Source organism: Strongylocentrotus purpuratus, unplaced genomic scaffold (genome assembly GCF_000002235.5).
Source record: "Strongylocentrotus purpuratus isolate Spur 01 unplaced genomic scaffold, Spur_5.0 spur5_scaffold_21, whole genome shotgun sequence".
Taxonomy (NCBI): Eukaryota; Metazoa; Echinodermata; class Echinoidea; order Camarodonta; family Strongylocentrotidae; genus Strongylocentrotus; species Strongylocentrotus purpuratus.
This window is the reverse complement of record NW_022145607.1, coordinates 8,342,078-8,358,553: the sequence shown is the minus strand read 5'-3', so window position 1 is coordinate 8,358,553 and position 16,476 is coordinate 8,342,078. Positions and strand designations below refer to the sequence as shown.

Below are 16,476 nucleotides of genomic sequence, written 5' to 3'. Positions count from 1 at the left end.
TCCCATTTTAAGATAAATCAACTGCTTTATTATCTGTTAAATGTATTATGTATTTGTTTCCTTATTGTATGTACATGCATGCACTTGGAAAAGAAATGCCAAAATTACCTAAAACTTGTTTTGGAAAGGATTAGTTCAATCAGTGTTTTTAATATTTAATTTGATGTTGCAATTACATGTAATTTGGATGGATATTTTGTATAGCCCCAAAATGAATATTAATAACCTCTCCAATAATCAAATGAATGGAAGTATCAATGAATTAGAAACAATGATTATTTCAATCATGAAATGAATATTAACAGATATTGATTCTCCATTTGAATTTTATGTGGTCTATCAGTTCAGTCTATCAGTTCATCACAAGGTCTGCGGTTCGAGTCCCGCACCGGCACTAATGTCCTTTGGCAAGACATTGATCTACATTTGCCACACTCAACCCAGGTGATGTAAATGGGAACCTGGCAGGAATTAATTCCTTGAAATGCTAGAGCGCTGTCTGGCTGCCGTGTTAAAGCCAGGGCTTTGAGTGATATTGTAGATAATAGTTTTATCTTCATATTATTGAGTAACTTTTAAAAAAAATGTTTAATGATACTTTGTTTATAGAATGAAAGTACTTTGATACGCTTTGATGTGTCTGAGTATGTTTGGTAATATTACTGTTTACAGCAATTAACATACTTAGGGATGTTAAAATGTATTCAGTAATGTAATGTTTTGTCACAACATGCTTTTCAGATCAAAGTTCTAAATCCCTTTCTGTAAAATTCTTATTGATACCTGCCACCTTCTATATCTTGTAAACGGGTGCCTGAATGTCAGCAGGGACACAACTAACGTGTAATCATGAAGCCTTAATTGTGTATAATGTTGATTCCTGTTGCAGCAATATGTAGATATTAACATTGGTATATTCATTTGCAATAATTTATCGTGCACATACTTGTATTGGGGAAAATTAAATTTGAACTTGCTCTATGTATATTTTGCTATTTAAAAAAATGTTATCAACAGACCATTTTTACATACTTATTATGTAAGTTTCATTTTAAAATAACTGATAACAAATTCGCATATCGTGTATGATACACAGGGTATCTCTGTAACTTCAGATTCACCTTGCACTTATTACTTGTTGCTGTAATAGGCAAGCTTTAATATCATGAAGAACTGATTTGCATGGTTAGAGAAATATTTGTCTCTTCATCTGAAATAATTCTTGCAATCTATGTTTTTGTACATTTTATTGTTTGCCAATACAATTTTTCTACAGATTTTAATTCATATTGAGCTTTGTGTAACTACCGATGTCAATTTTAGTTTGAATGCTTAGATTACAATTTAAATCATATTTATGGCTTAATTCATTATTCATCTTAACTTTCATTCAAGTATGAAAGAAAGAGGTCATTGAACTAGTGATCTCCTTTCATTATTTACCTTGAACATATTTTATCTGCAAGTACTAGTTTAGGCATCAAAGACGCATGAATCTTTGCTTAATTTGAAATGTTGCTTTGAAGGAGAAAGATTGAATATCTTGGTGAAACTGAAATGGAACAAAGTCTGAAAGGATCATTTTTTACCCATAAATTTATGAATTATTGGAATTTGAAATCTCCAAACATTTTTAAACACTTCCAAATTTTGAATTTGTATTCAGGTAGGCTAACTCTTGTCTTTCTAATTTGTTATAGCTGAACAGTACATTTATCTCTCATCTTTTTTCATTTTTGATTTGATAATGATCAAGTGTTTCAACTTAATGATTTTATTTTTTGACCTGTTTATGTCATTTTTTTGTCATCCACCTGAAATCAAGTATTTGTAATATCAATATTATATTCTTAATTAAATAAGCTGTTTATTGATTTATTGCCAAATTCAGTTGTTTTTTTCTGCTTCTTCTTGTTTTGTGACATTTGTACTCACACATGAACAGTGTGTACAGTGGAACCACGTAAGGAACAATGTTATAATACTCATCAATACAAACTCTTTGTTATTATAGAGAGGTATAATTTTGCCACTCCCTTTTCTTTGTATTGTTTCATTGTATCCCCCATACTGCCGGTGGGGTACTTTGGATTCAGCAGCATTATTACGCCGCCGCGTCATATTTTTGTGTGCGCTCTAACTGCCACATTCCTAGACAGATTTCTTTCAAATTTTGTATGGAGTTGTATCTTGGTATAATCTACACACCTATAACTTTTGATGATGCTGCCCCCAGTGTTCCGTCTTCTATAGGGTAAAAGGCCATATTTTTTAGGATAGTTAACTTTGTGTGCGCTCTAGGCCAAATTACTCAAGGGATATTGTTCAAATTTTAAACCAAGGTGTATCTTAATTATGGGCGGCCAAATGGGCCAAAATCAATGTGACTATAAACAAAGGACAGTCATAAACAGACATAAGACGTAGAGAAACAAATAAAGACTTCGAATGGTGAAACGTCCATGCCAAACGAACAAAGGACGATTAGAAGCATACAAAGGAGGATTAGAAACAAACAAAGGACGATAAGAAATAAACAAAGAACAATAAGAAACAAACAAAGGACGATAAGAAACAAACAAAGGACGTTTCAAAACAAAGGACGTTTCGAAGCAAACAAAGGACGATTAGATACGGACGTCAAACTTTGAATCGTGAAAGGTCCATGCCAAACGAACAAAGGACGATCAGAAACAAACAAAGAACGACGAGAAACGAACTGAACATATGAGGGCAACAGAGGGCGTACTCAAGGTTTTTCTAATCACGGCTCAGTCAGTCCGCAGTGCCTCCCTCAGAGAGCGCAGACCGTACTGGTTATGAAATTGATCGTGCATCAATCATTTGAAGTCATCGTCATGTGGCGTCCGTAAAATGGTTTTGCCTCATTTTGGTACCAATAAAAGGAAATATTAGTACTCACACTTCTTTATATCATTTTTGATGATATTTTAACGCAATTTGGGTAAGAAATGCAAAGATTTGATATGTTCACCCCCTTTTATCTCACTAAGAGTATACATTTTAATGTTGTTTTAATTGATTGATACAATGAACTTATGAATAGAGTGAACATATTGCATGAGGTACACGAAGGACAGCAATACTGTCATCCATCAAACATATTTTCATTCAATACTTTGTCAGTACCAGTGCTCATACAGGATAGGCAGATCTACAGAGATAGTATGAGATAGTACAAGTGACTTAGATTGATATGAAATACGGAAAAGAAGAGACAGAGAGAGAGAGAGAGAGCGAGAGAGAGAGAGGGCGAGCTCACTATTCATGATGGGGTAGGAGTAGGAAGAGTAAATCGTAAATCACAGGAATTCTCCGTTTCATCCCCATCTCACTCAATCATGAGAATAGATTCTTCTATTACAGTCAAACCTACTTTAGTGACCACCTGTCTACAAAGACCACCTGTCTACAAAGGCCACATTTGTTGTTTCCCTTGAAAATGGTTTCTCATTGAATCATGTACTAAAGGAACCTGTCTACAAAGACCACCTCTCTGCAAAGGCCACTTTTTGTGTTTCCCTTGGGTGGTCGCTATAGGCAGGTTTGACTGTATATTAATTTCCCAGACCCCTCTCATATATTTTAGAATTATTTTCTCTGTAGTCTTTGAATATATTTATCAGAAAAGATGTTGAGTCATTTTGAACTAATCTGGACATTTCTTTTGTTTTGCCTTTTATATCCAGCCGCCAAAATTCTAAAATTGATAGAGGGCACATGTTATATTTCTGACAGTTTTATGTTGATTTACAATATAAGTGAAACTTTCTCTCTCTCTCTCCTTCCCTTTCTCTATCCCTCTCTCCTACTCTCCCCCTCTCTCCCCCTATCACTATCCTTTTCTTTCTCTCTCCTATCTCTATTTCCCCTCTCTCTCTCTCTCTCTCTTTCTCTCTCTTTCTCTCTCTTGTTTTTTCTCTTTTTAACTATTCTTTGCTCATCCATCCAAGTCTTCCTCTCAAAATACTTTTCCTCACCCTTAATCTTACCACAATGCACCCAACATAAACTGAAAAGTATACATGTACCTTTAATTTAGACAATTTTTGGCATTATTTATTATTTTAGTATAGGTCCTGTGCGTTAAGTAGTATACTCACAAAGAGGTTTAAAAGTTCGCTGAGAATGTATTTAATTGCAAACTCACTTTGTACAAGTAATATTTGAAGCTCATATTTTGATTACAATATAGCCATATGAAACATGTTTTGGCGATTGGTACACTTTACCCTACTGGGGATGATTTGTGAGTTATCAATCTGTTTAGTCCAAAAGCATCTTTTAAATTGGCTTGAAAAGCTTCTTGTAGCCAGTCCCTCAGTATATAAAAAAGAAAACTAAACTAAACTGTATTGCCAATGCTTCGGTATATCCTACTAGGGGGTCCAGTAAATTTAATAGATCTTAATTAGAACCTTACATTGCAGTCTAATAATGTATTAACATGTACATGTACATGACATTGAATCCTCACAAATGACTGACAATTATAAAGTGTTGATTACAGGAATGCAGTTTGATGGGGGCTGCTGACTATGGCTCATCTTGGAAGAGAGCTATGAATATGAGATTATCTTTAAAAGTTCTAAAGAGTAGCTTCGCGAACATCATAGGATGATCCTGCACTGAATCTAAGTGGAACTACGCCCTCATTGTCTGAAGTGAGAACAATCCAGCGAGGCCCTGTGGTCAAGAGAAAATAGATTGGTAAATTAATAAAACTTAAAGCACTATTTCCCTCTGAACACAGATATTGACACATGTACTGCAGAATATTATTTTTAAACAACTGTCTTAAAAATAGAAGCTTGCAGGATTTATTTTTATCAAACAATTTTTGTGATCAAGATGAGCATGGATTTTTTTTCTCATTTCATCACTCCAGTTCTACTTGTGTTCATTTTGTAAACTATAATCTGCTCTAATATAGGTGACCTTGTCTCTAGACTCATTCAGGCTTGCATCACAAACAGTTTTTATGGCTGAACTCATTTACTCCACAATAGTTCTATTGGTATCATTACTATCATCATGTATTGCTTTTATTGCTTTTATTGCTCTTATGCCTCTTTTATTCCATGAGATTTGTATATTTCATTTTATTTATGCAGTGTTTTTGATCATCGTTTGTGAAAAAAGACGATATGAAATAAAAAATAAAAATGAAGAAAACCTCATATCGAACACTACATACCAACTTGCATCTCAACCTGCGACAGGTGAAAGACATCTAGAATGGTTTGAAGGGGAAGCAAGCCTGACTGAAGTAGGAAGCATTTCTGGAAGACTTGTCCATCGTTTAATAACCTGAGATTGACATATGCTGTGAGAGAAAAGAAAATAATCAGAGCTTAAGAGAGACTTGTTCACATACGATGAGGTAAACCACCAAACTCCAAAGTATTCTGCATGGGTTAAAATATAACTAGGAGTATAATCATTTAGCAAAACACCAGTAAAAAGTTTGATGATGATGATGATGAAGAATGAGAAAATGACAAAGACAGAGAAGAAGAAGTAGAAGAAGGAGGAAGAAAAGAAGAAGAAAAAGCCAAAGAAGGGGAAGGAAAGAAATTTGCAAGAAAAGCACATGTATAGGTAATAAGAAGCAAGCAATATCAAGAAAAAGAGGAGGCAGAAAAAGTACTAAACATAATCCTGAAAACATACCAGCATTTTCAGGAGTAGGATACAAGCCACTATGACTAGATTGTGGTTGCACATCTAATGTGTGTCCTCTTAACGGGTCTACTGAGGCAGCATCATGTTCCTCATCCTCTTCTAGAACTTCAATTCCCAACCTCCTCCCCACTGATTCTCCGTTTGCATTGAATGCTACTCCTCCAGGTAGAAGCAGTGTTTGGAGACCATCGTCATCATCATCTCCTGGAGCGGAGGTTGCCCCATCACGATGGAAGGACCTACTGTCAGTAACCTCTGTAAAAATGTAATCAGATATAATAGTTGATGAAAACATGCACATTTTGTCCTTGAGTGTTATGGATTTATTAATGTCTCTAATGATTGAAAGGAAGGAATTTTGATTACTGAAACACGTTATGTATTTCCTTTTGTTTTGAACACATCATGCACAGTTATCAAAATCTAAAAATGAGAAACATTTCAGAATAAATTAATTTTAATCAAAATGCAAAGACACACAGATAGCTAGGAACAAACATGCTAATGAGGATTAATGAAAAAATCATCATTAATAAACTATCCTTCCAGAAAGCAGAAAAGTCAGAAAAAGAGACTGGTGAAAGTTTGAATGAAATCTGACAAAAAATAAGAAACTTACGATTTAAAAAAATTGTAATCAATAAATATATATGGGCAATTTTAAACCGGCTGAATCGGTAATATCACTGCGACGTAGTGCTGGACAACATTCCCAGAAATAGCCTATATTACAAAGGTTGGACTGCCCTTTGAAAGATTGAAGAATGGGTATACTGTGGATAGAATGTCATTATGCACCTTTAGTACTAGTTGATTGTCCAATAGGAAGATCCACCATTTTTAGAAATAAACGCCTTGCCTCCAGAGCTGAAGATGGGAGAACACCTCTGAAAGACCCATCATCTGAAACGGGCTTTGTAACAGCGAATAGAATACTACCCTTTGTGTCAGGTATAGAACATACACCAACAGGCCTCTCAGTCTCGCCAAGCTCCTAGAATCAAGATATGTGATATGTTATTAAAGGTGTCGTGGTCGAGTGGATATGTCACCGGACTGTCGATCACAAAGTCCGCAGTTCGAGTCCCGCCCCGCCACACTCAACCCAGGTGATGTAAATGGGTACCTGCATGGCAGGAATTAATTCCTTGAAATGCTAGAGCGCCGTAATGGCCACCTTGCTAGAGCCAGGGTAATAATCGGGGCAGCGCCAGGAGCGTCACGATGTGACGGACATGTGCCCTATATTAAGAAGTCCCCATTATTATTATTATTATTATTATATGGTATGTGCAATATACATGTATCTACTTACCGGTACATCATTTACAATTATCTAATGATATGATACAGTGACTTGGGAAATGTATGGGGAGTAGTTAGTGAAGAGGCTTTATTGTTGCATGGATATGTAATTAATATACACATGCAGAGACTTTCAGGATATGATCTCTAATGCAATTGCAATCAACATTACCCTAGGCAAAGTACATTCAGAATTATAAGAGGTCATGAAATATGTGCATATTCTACAGAAGGCGAACTAGACAGTATGATTTAAATCATTTATCCTAATAATTCCAAGTCATAATAAAGGTGTCTTAAATACCTACATTTGCATATGAAATAAGGTATACGGTACTTACAATTGTCTGGGGCAATCTCTTTAACAAAGATTCCTTCAATGAATAGAGAGACAGTGTTCTTCTGCTATGACTGCCAATGGCTATTACTCTGCTGTTTGGCTGTGGGTATAGATAAGATGAAGGTTTCCATATTGTATTATTGTTTAGCCCATGGTAAAAAGAGTTCTACATTGCAAAATTATTTGCTGTGAGTGTGGATAAGGGTTGAGAGTCATAAAATTATCAAAATTTGTATAGATTCTGAGTAATGGTAACACAGTTGAAATTACTGAATAAATAACATTCAATCATGCTTATACAAGATTTTAGCACTCTCTAGTCTATGAGCAGCAAAGTCCACCTAAAGGTATCCATGCTATAGTGTAGATTTGAACAAAGAATAACTAGGATCTCTTTCTTATGCTATGGTCACAAACGTTCGTACGAACGATAATTTTGTACGAATCTCCGTTTTTCCATTGTCTTCCCAAATTTCCACTGTCTGAAAATCGTTTGTACGGCATTCGTAGCAGTTCCTAATGGCATTTGTGACCAAGGCTTCACAGAAACTCTCTTTTTTTGCCAAGAACCCGTGATGAGGATATAAGACTCACTTGGTAGTGGATGATAGAAGGTGTGATGATGCCATGGAGATCACTATGAGATACAAACTTCTTGCTTCCCACATCAAACAATGTCAGTTTAGCACAGCTTCCTGCTCCTGGCTAGCTCATAAATGAAGAACAAACAATTGGATTTGAAAGAGATATTTTATTCATGTCATTTCATTCTCTGCTTTTTCTGTACTGATGTTGCTGTAATGTTATGGAAATTCATTTATTCTTCATTACAAGTTCATTAAGCAAAGGAAAGAGAGAGAGAGAGAGTTTAGAGTTATACAGTTTGTCTCATCATCTATCTACGATATGTACTGAAATATATTGATCTCAAGTTTTTCTTTCAGCTTGACAATTTATGGGTGCCATTGATTATCTAAGCTATAGTATTCTAAAAGAAGTCATAATATATCATTTTTGTATTTTTTCTAGAGCTGGTGTCAGGTTATAGTCAGTCATTCACATATGATAGTTTGTAGCCAGAAGGGTGTAATTCTATATACTTTAACACAGAGTTATTACCCTTCTGGTTCAGAAAAATATTTTGTTATGGCCAATTGAAAACTGTATGACAGAGGTTTGAGAAACAGAATATTCAATGCTAAACTGATAAGAAATGTGTATTGCAGTAATGGTAGCTCTTCCACAAATTTTATTTTTCTAATTCAAGATTTACAACTCTGCAGAAAAGGACATAGAAGTACTTAGGCCTACCTCTCTTGTCTGCTTGAACTGGGGAACTCCAATTGCACCATGTGATTTCAAGAATGTCAGGTCCACCATTTTGTTTTCACTTTCACTTGATGAATTCTCTCTCCCGTCATGCCTCATCTGAAGCTTGCTTCCTACTATAATGGCTTTTCCTCTTATAGGTATGCCCTCATGACAACCATTGTTGCTTTCCAGTTTCAAGTCTTTGGTTAGGTGATAGTGTGGCTTTTCATCAATGGATTCAGCCTGGTACATGCAAGTCCTTGCCTCCCGGTCATTCATCACACTGCATGGAGCATACATGGGTTTTGAACAATCCTTTGTTTCACCTTCATTAGTACTGTTAACTGTAGGAGTGATGCTTTCATGATGTCTCTCATTACTCCTTACTTTGGTTTCAGTATCATCGCTCCTTTTATGCTCTTTTGTGCGAGATAAAATGTCCATCACGTCTATCGGACCTTTCTTCTCTTTTAATGCATCCTCAACTATCCTGCTTGCATGAGACTTGTCAGCATTTGCAGAGGAGCTGTTCTGGGGACCATTGATGACAGATTCCAATGAACCAATGACCCCTTCTGTACTTTGTTTGATGGATGATGAACAAATTTCTGCATTCTTTTTTATGGGAAATTTCACCAGATCACAATTTGCTTCCAAGTTCAAGTCATAAACCAAGCCATGGCTATCAGGATGGTCGTGAGTGACAGGCACACTGGCCCTGCTTTCACGCACCACAGAATGGGAACCGTTCTGTACATCATCCTTATTGCACTCGTTCACAGACGTCTCTGGTGAAAACGGGTCAGCTGATAGCTCTGTCACAATCTTCTGCAGGGGTAGCTCAGTTGCTATGGCGATGATGAGATTTGAGATGGGTATCATGGAGCATACGGAACCAAGATTGCTAAAACAAATAAGACAGACAGAGATAGATTGCTAAGTAAAGAATTTCATAGATATGAGAAGAATATTATTACAAATGGGGATGTTTGGCAGGGGGAACAGTAAGGGAAGCAGTTGAAATTATCTTTTATTGGAACTTTTCTCCAGATCACAGTATTTTGATATTGTCTGTAAAGAAAGACCTACCAGTACACGACAGGGGCATTTCTTTGTTTCCTTAATTCATTTCTTCCTTCAATGAAATGCCCTTTGACCTGTTGGACATTTTTCAAACCATTTCATTGAATTGCCATTCTCAGTCCACTTCCTGTTAATCTAAACTATGTAGATATTTTCCCACAGCACATATGCGACATACACTATTTGTATGATTTGAAGATCACATACCCTTCTATCAATGTAGACTGCATGTCTGTTGTCGTCTCATTCTCTTTATCCATTGTAAAAATCTGTATGTATTAGTGGTAAATAAAGCAATGGATTTAAATTGAAATATATAACAATTTCCTTGTTGCTTTCAGCTTAGCAAAAAAACATGGACATTATCATAATACTTCAACATCTACATCTACCATCAAAAATTTAAAAAAAAACCAAAGTATACATTTCATTCTTGATAATAGCTAATTTAAACATAGCTACAGATAAACACAAATGCACATTGGATAACTCAATTATAATGGGATAATCTTGTTCTCTTTTTTCTTCTTCTTCATATTCCTTATCCATTAGCCAATAGAACGCTGTTTTAAGTTTTTTAAGGTTAGTCTTGTACATTCCAGCAGTACGCTAATGATTTTTCTAGATTATTGGTACAATTTAATGTAGGGAACTTTATATAGTATGAACTATACAGGAATGATCAAATAAGGCTTTCACATAATTTCAAACATGATATAATACTTACTTTAAGTTGGTTGCCATCAGCTAAGGCTAGATGGTGTCCATCTTGTGTCCAGCATGCAGCGATTATGTCCAGCCCATTGTCCAGGACATTGGTCTCACCCTTCTGAATGCTGTAGAGGACAACTTGAGACTTGGTGAATACCACCAGGAGTGGCTTTCTTGGGTGCCATACACATCCTGCAAAAGGTATTCACAAGACGATAATACATGCATGATATATGAATTGTATTCACATGACGAGCTGTTCGAAACCTGACCGACCAAAGACCAGGGATATCCAAAAGAAGCAAAGTCCACTTTTAACAAGGTTAAGGATGATCTTTAGGGAGAAACTCAAGTGAATTACTTCCATTAACAAGACTACTATATGTACTAAAAAGGATGTAACAGTATACAAATAATACACATCAGTGAGGGCATTTAATAGTAATAATTACCCACACAAGGTACTTTTGGAACAGTCTAAAACGCCCGAGGCGATAGCTGAGAGTGTTTGGACTGTTTTGAAGGTACCGAGTGTGGGTAATTTGTTTTACTAATGCCCAAACAAAATGATGAGTATTATTTGTTTTATAAGATGTTTTATTTGTTTTATAAAATGATATTTTATGACATGATTTTACGAATAACCGGTATTAGTAAAATTACATGTTAGGCAAAATAAAAGCCTGGTCACATGCACGCTCTCAACCAATCATTTGATTAGGATCCGCTTAATCATCTTATAATAATCTTTATCTCTACTCATAGCAATGTTATAGCAATCATTATCAGAGTAGCCGAATGAACTGTGCCTATAGAAGCACTTAACAACATGCCCAGAGCCCCAAAAAGAATATAGTACCGTGCTTGATTAAGTTGGTTTAATTTCTATCGGTTTCTCATATCTGAGCTGAATTATAGTTTTATTATATACCTCACTTAAGAAATCCAGCCATCTGATTGGTCGAATTGCATTCATAAACTTCAACTGTTCCTGTAAAATTCCCGGTAACCATGCATAAAACATTTAATATTTTTAATAACCATGGTTATTAAAAAAATAGGTCAGCCTCCATGGTTACCCCATAGGTTTACATGTTAAAAAATGGTTTGAGCGATCGAGGATACCGTATGTGTGCGAAGGATTGGTCGGTAATTTCAATACAATTGAATCTCGATCGATCTTACCGACAATTTTATCTTGCATTGTTGACATGAAGACGAAAATAAACTTCCAAAAACAAAAAAACAACATCTGCCGATAGATCTTGATCTAAGTTCGTGCCAATATGCATTGCAAAAGTAAAAGAAGGGTGCTTTTGCGAAGCATTCATCACGCCGAAGCCGGTTTCAATCCATTTTAATGTATATATTGTACAAAACTGCAAGGCATGTGAACAGCGCGCGATGGCCGAGTGGTGTAAGGCGTTGGTGTAAGATTCATCACTCATTGTACGCAAGAGTTCGACTCTCACCTTCGACAAAAAAAAAAAGTATTTTTTATTTTTTATTTTTTAGTCTATTTTTTTTCGGCATATAAAAGTATTAATGACTGCTTTAATATTCGAGAAATAGTTGTTTTCATACGCTCTCGGGAAGGTTACAATTGGGCTATTCCCCTCGGCAAGCCTCGGGGAATAGCACAATTCTAACCTTCCCTTGAGCGTAATAAAACAACTATTTCTCTCAAAGCAGTCATTAATACTATACTATAATTTAGACCGAGTCAGGATAGTAGGAGCATATACATGTACTTGCTCTAGATCTGAATGAATGGACCTACTTCTACACATTAAACAATGATTTTCAACAATTATGCATTTTCCTTTCATAGACATAGCATATCTTTGTGGGCCACTATACCACCATATTGGAAGTTACAGAGCTACACTTACCTCTTCCATGCTCTCTGTGCTCTACTGTATAGAGTTTCTTGAACTCCCGATTACTGGCAGATTTCCTATTCAAAGGTGAAATAAAAGAGAAGCTGTCATCCTTTGCAAATGTTTGGTAATTTTTGGTATAATACATTCACTGGCTGCTATATTCCCTGGCTATTTTGCTTATATATTTGCCTATATCCTCTATCTTCAAAGTGCATGTAAACATGTTGAATTTCATGAATGACAGAGATTTTGTTCGTCAATTCTTGTTTACATGCAATATGCAATATTAGCACTGTTTCTCCCTCAGGATGTGGTGAGGACAGATTGTCGGGTCTTTTGGCAATGGTATGGTTACACAAGGTACTGCATTTTATCAAAAAATAATCTAGCTTCCTCCCCTACATAAACCCAGCCACTCACTCCTCTTGTATGGTTGTCATGAAATCTTCTCTTAATTCAATAACTGAAGATAAGCATACCTTGTTTCTACTGTCCAGATAACAACACAAGTCTTGTGCTGCACAGCTAGGTAGTGTGTTCCTAACGTCTGGCACTGATTCCAAGAACATCCTGTCACCTCACTAGAAAAAATGTGCAAAGGTCACTAAAACTTGTCTCCTCTAAATGACTTAAAAGAAAACATAATATTAAACTTTCATTGCCCAAAGTAATAGTTAAAATTTTGAAAGTTTTTGAGACCAGAAGTCATGGTTCTGGATATTGTAGGAGTTGGTACCTCAGAATAATGTAAAGTACTCTTAGTAAATACAAAACTTTGCTCTGAATGATCACATATTTACAGTACTTGTCTTTAATCATGCCATAAAGGGAAATCCAACCTTGAAAGTAAGACTGCCAATTTGAGATTCACATAGACTTGGCGATCTCATATTTCAAATATTCATAACTTTCTTATTGTTGGTCTGATTTATTTTAAACTTTCGCCATTCCGTTATCTTGTTTTTTTTGCTTTCATACAAATGAACTTATTACAATGTTGGATTGCCTTTAAGCAAATCCCTTATCACACTATTGCTGCTTTAATACTTTTTCTCAAATATGCCTGAACTACATGTATGCTTCAAACTGGTAAAAGTGTAATATCAAGCTAACTGTATTACCAAATATGTGAGCTCTGAATAAGATAACAAACATCATTAGAATAATGAGAACACACCAATAATTAATTTGTTTGATATAAAAAGTTACAAGTTCACAATACTGCTATTAATTTCTTTTCAAAAATACAGATGAACACATCAATCATTTTTGAACTACAGGAGAAACAAACTTTTGCACTCCTCTCTATTCACGTTTAATTGTATTTCTTGTTGTTCTTCTTTCTTTGTTATATTTGGATATCAGTTGAGTTAAGTTGTGATTTATCGGTTGACTACAGTAGGTTTAAATTCCTGAAAATACCTGAATTTTCCAAGTGTCTTTGTGTTATGCATTGATGGTATCGTATGACCACTGTCGGTTATTGCACTCAGATAAACACATTCTCCATCAGTCCATACAAACCCAAGGTCAGGATGCACAGCTGAAAGAAAACAAGTTTGGAACTTTGCAATAAACATTCAAATGTCATCTTTGCAAAATTCACACATCTCTCCACATTATTCATTAACTCTTTCCCTTACTGACAATGAAAACAAAAAAATATGTCACATAATTTAAACTAGAGTAAAGGAGCCGGTTTTCGGCCACTTAAAACAAAATCCTATTTTTTGGACCCTTTACTTCCTATTTATTATCATTTTTTGTTCAAATCATGAAGCAAATATTATTATTATTTAAACAAAACAAGAATCCCAGAAAAAAATCACGAATTGCCATGACAATATTCATTTCAATTTTCACTGTTTCGGAGTCAGTTTTCGGCATAGCGTACCAGTTTTCGGCCGCATGTACAAAGTCAATAGGAAGCGCGCGCACGCGCCGTGCGTTTTCGCGCTAATCTATAGCACTAGCGGGCGGAGCAGATATCCCACGCCGGAGCTCCCGAGCTCGCCAGGCCGAAAACTAGTACTGCAGTGATCGGATATTGGAATCTGAATTAGACAGAGATATCGTGTGTGCGTTGCAATGTGCAGCTGCATTGATTTAATACTTCTTCTTCTTCTTCTTCTTCTTCTTCCTCCGCTCTATCGGAGATCAGCAGCTACCAGGGTACTGCAGTTTGTCATAGCAGGCAGGATTGTCAAGTCAAGTAGAAAATGTATTAGCGATTGCATTAGCACGAGCAGAGTGGATATTGTATAAAAATGACAGTGATGCATGCGATGAGATACTTTTGAGCTTGCGACTAGCACAAAATCGGGTTCTAAATCTGAAAAATACTTGAAATAAAGCTCATTTTATGGTACCCATATTTCTTACAGCCACACGTAAGATACTCGATCTTTCAGATTCGGGTAGCGGGACCGCCGATTACATCGCTAAAATGTGATATTTTAGGATATATTTTTTATTGCAAATGTGGTTCTTCAGTGACACTGGCATGGTATGGTATGTGTGGGATATGTGTTATGCTATTAGAGTAAAGTACCCGGTTTTCGGCCACTTAAGACAAAATCCTATTTATTGGACTCTTTACTTCCTATTTATTATCATTTCTTGTTCAAATCATGAAGCAAATATTATTATTATTTAAACAAAAAAAGAATCCCAAAAAAAATCACGAATTGCCATGACAATATTCATTTCAATTTTCACTGTTTTGGAGCCGGTTATCGGCCGAGCGTTTCAGTTTACGGCCGCATGTACAAAGTCAATAGGAAGCGCTCGCGCGCGCCGTGCGTTTCTGCGCTGATGTATAGCACAAGCGGGCGGAGCAGGTATCCCAAGCCGGAGCTCCCGGGTGCTCGCCTGGCCGAATACAGGCACAGCGGTGATCGGAAGTTGGAATCTGAATTAGACAGACATATCGTGTGTGCGTCGCGGTGTGCGGCTGCATTGATTTAATACATGCGATGAGATACTTTTGAGCTTGCGACCAGCACAAAATCGGGCTCTATATCTGAAAAATACTTGAAATAAAGCTCATTTTATGGTACCCATATTTCTTACATACACGCGTAAGAAACTCGATTTTTCAGATTTGGGTAGCGGGACCGCCGATTACATCGCTAAAATGTGATATTTTAGGATATATTTTTCATTGCAAATGTGGTTCTTCAGTGACACTGGCATGGTATGGTATGTGTGGGATATGTGTTATGCTATTATGCGATGTATTTTAAAGTGATTTTACCATGTATCCAACCAATTGGCCGAAAACCGGAGCTGACCGATTACCGGGTACTTTACTCTATACAATGTATTTTAGAGGGATTTTACCTTGCATCCAACCAATCGGCCGAAAACTGGAGCTGGCCGATTACCGGCTCCTTTACTCTATAGGCTATTGCAACATTTATACAGGGGACTTAAACTTAAACCAAAGCAAAAGCAAAACAAAAAAAATGTCAATAACATTTTTATGACAACCATTTATTTGCAACAAATTAGATCTAAATGACAAATTTTATAACATGTGGGATTACACCTTTGTATATGGTCAGGTTTATACATGTATTTCTCACCATAATGCAATATATTTCTTCCAGCAACTCCATAAGCAATCTTGAATTCTACATCCATTGTCCAATTATACTTTTGCTGATAAATAAAAAGGTAAAATATGCGTATTTATCACCACAAAAGTGACGTTTGCTGACTCAAGCTGACCACTTTGAATTAATTTTAGCAGATCAATTCTGAAAAAAAATTGTACGGTATCTCTCAATCCTACTTTTCCCCGGGCCCATCAAAGATGACCAGACAGGCTAGCGACCCAATACCAGTATACCACGGTTGACTTTTGCGATTGATTGCATTGATCACCATGTGCATTCAATTGCAAAAAATCATTGTACAAACAATTGCTAAGCTTTGTGTTCCAGGTCCTAGTATTTTAAACTATAAAAAAGAAAATATTCAAAATGAATGGAAATTCATACTTTATACCTCGATTTATTCTACTGATGAAATATTGTCATATTGTTATACAAAAGCTTTTCACCTAATACTGATCGATCAAAGTACATTTGCTTTAATAGATGACCAATTTCTAATCATTATTAATACTCGCTG

General features: G+C 36.0%; 1 protein-coding gene across 1 annotated transcript; it reads right to left on the bottom strand.

The window, feature by feature from the left end:
- Positions 1–4,109: 4,109 nt before the first annotated feature.
- On the bottom strand, positions 4,110–16,076 carry LOC100892608. The gene is made up of 13 exons (XM_011668523.2): positions 15,927–16,076; positions 13,762–13,882; positions 12,819–12,920; positions 12,349–12,413; positions 10,473–10,648; positions 9,953–10,014; positions 8,663–9,566; positions 7,946–8,056; positions 7,353–7,451; positions 6,505–6,700; positions 5,695–5,961; positions 5,219–5,347; positions 4,110–4,707 (listed from the first exon to the last, which is right to left on the bottom strand). The coding sequence occupies exons 1-13, from the start codon at positions 15,982–15,984 to the stop codon at positions 4,610–4,612; spliced, it is 2,388 nt and encodes a 795-aa protein (XP_011666825.2). The 5' UTR covers positions 15,985–16,076; the 3' UTR covers positions 4,110–4,609.
- Positions 16,077–16,476: the final 400 nt, after the last annotated feature.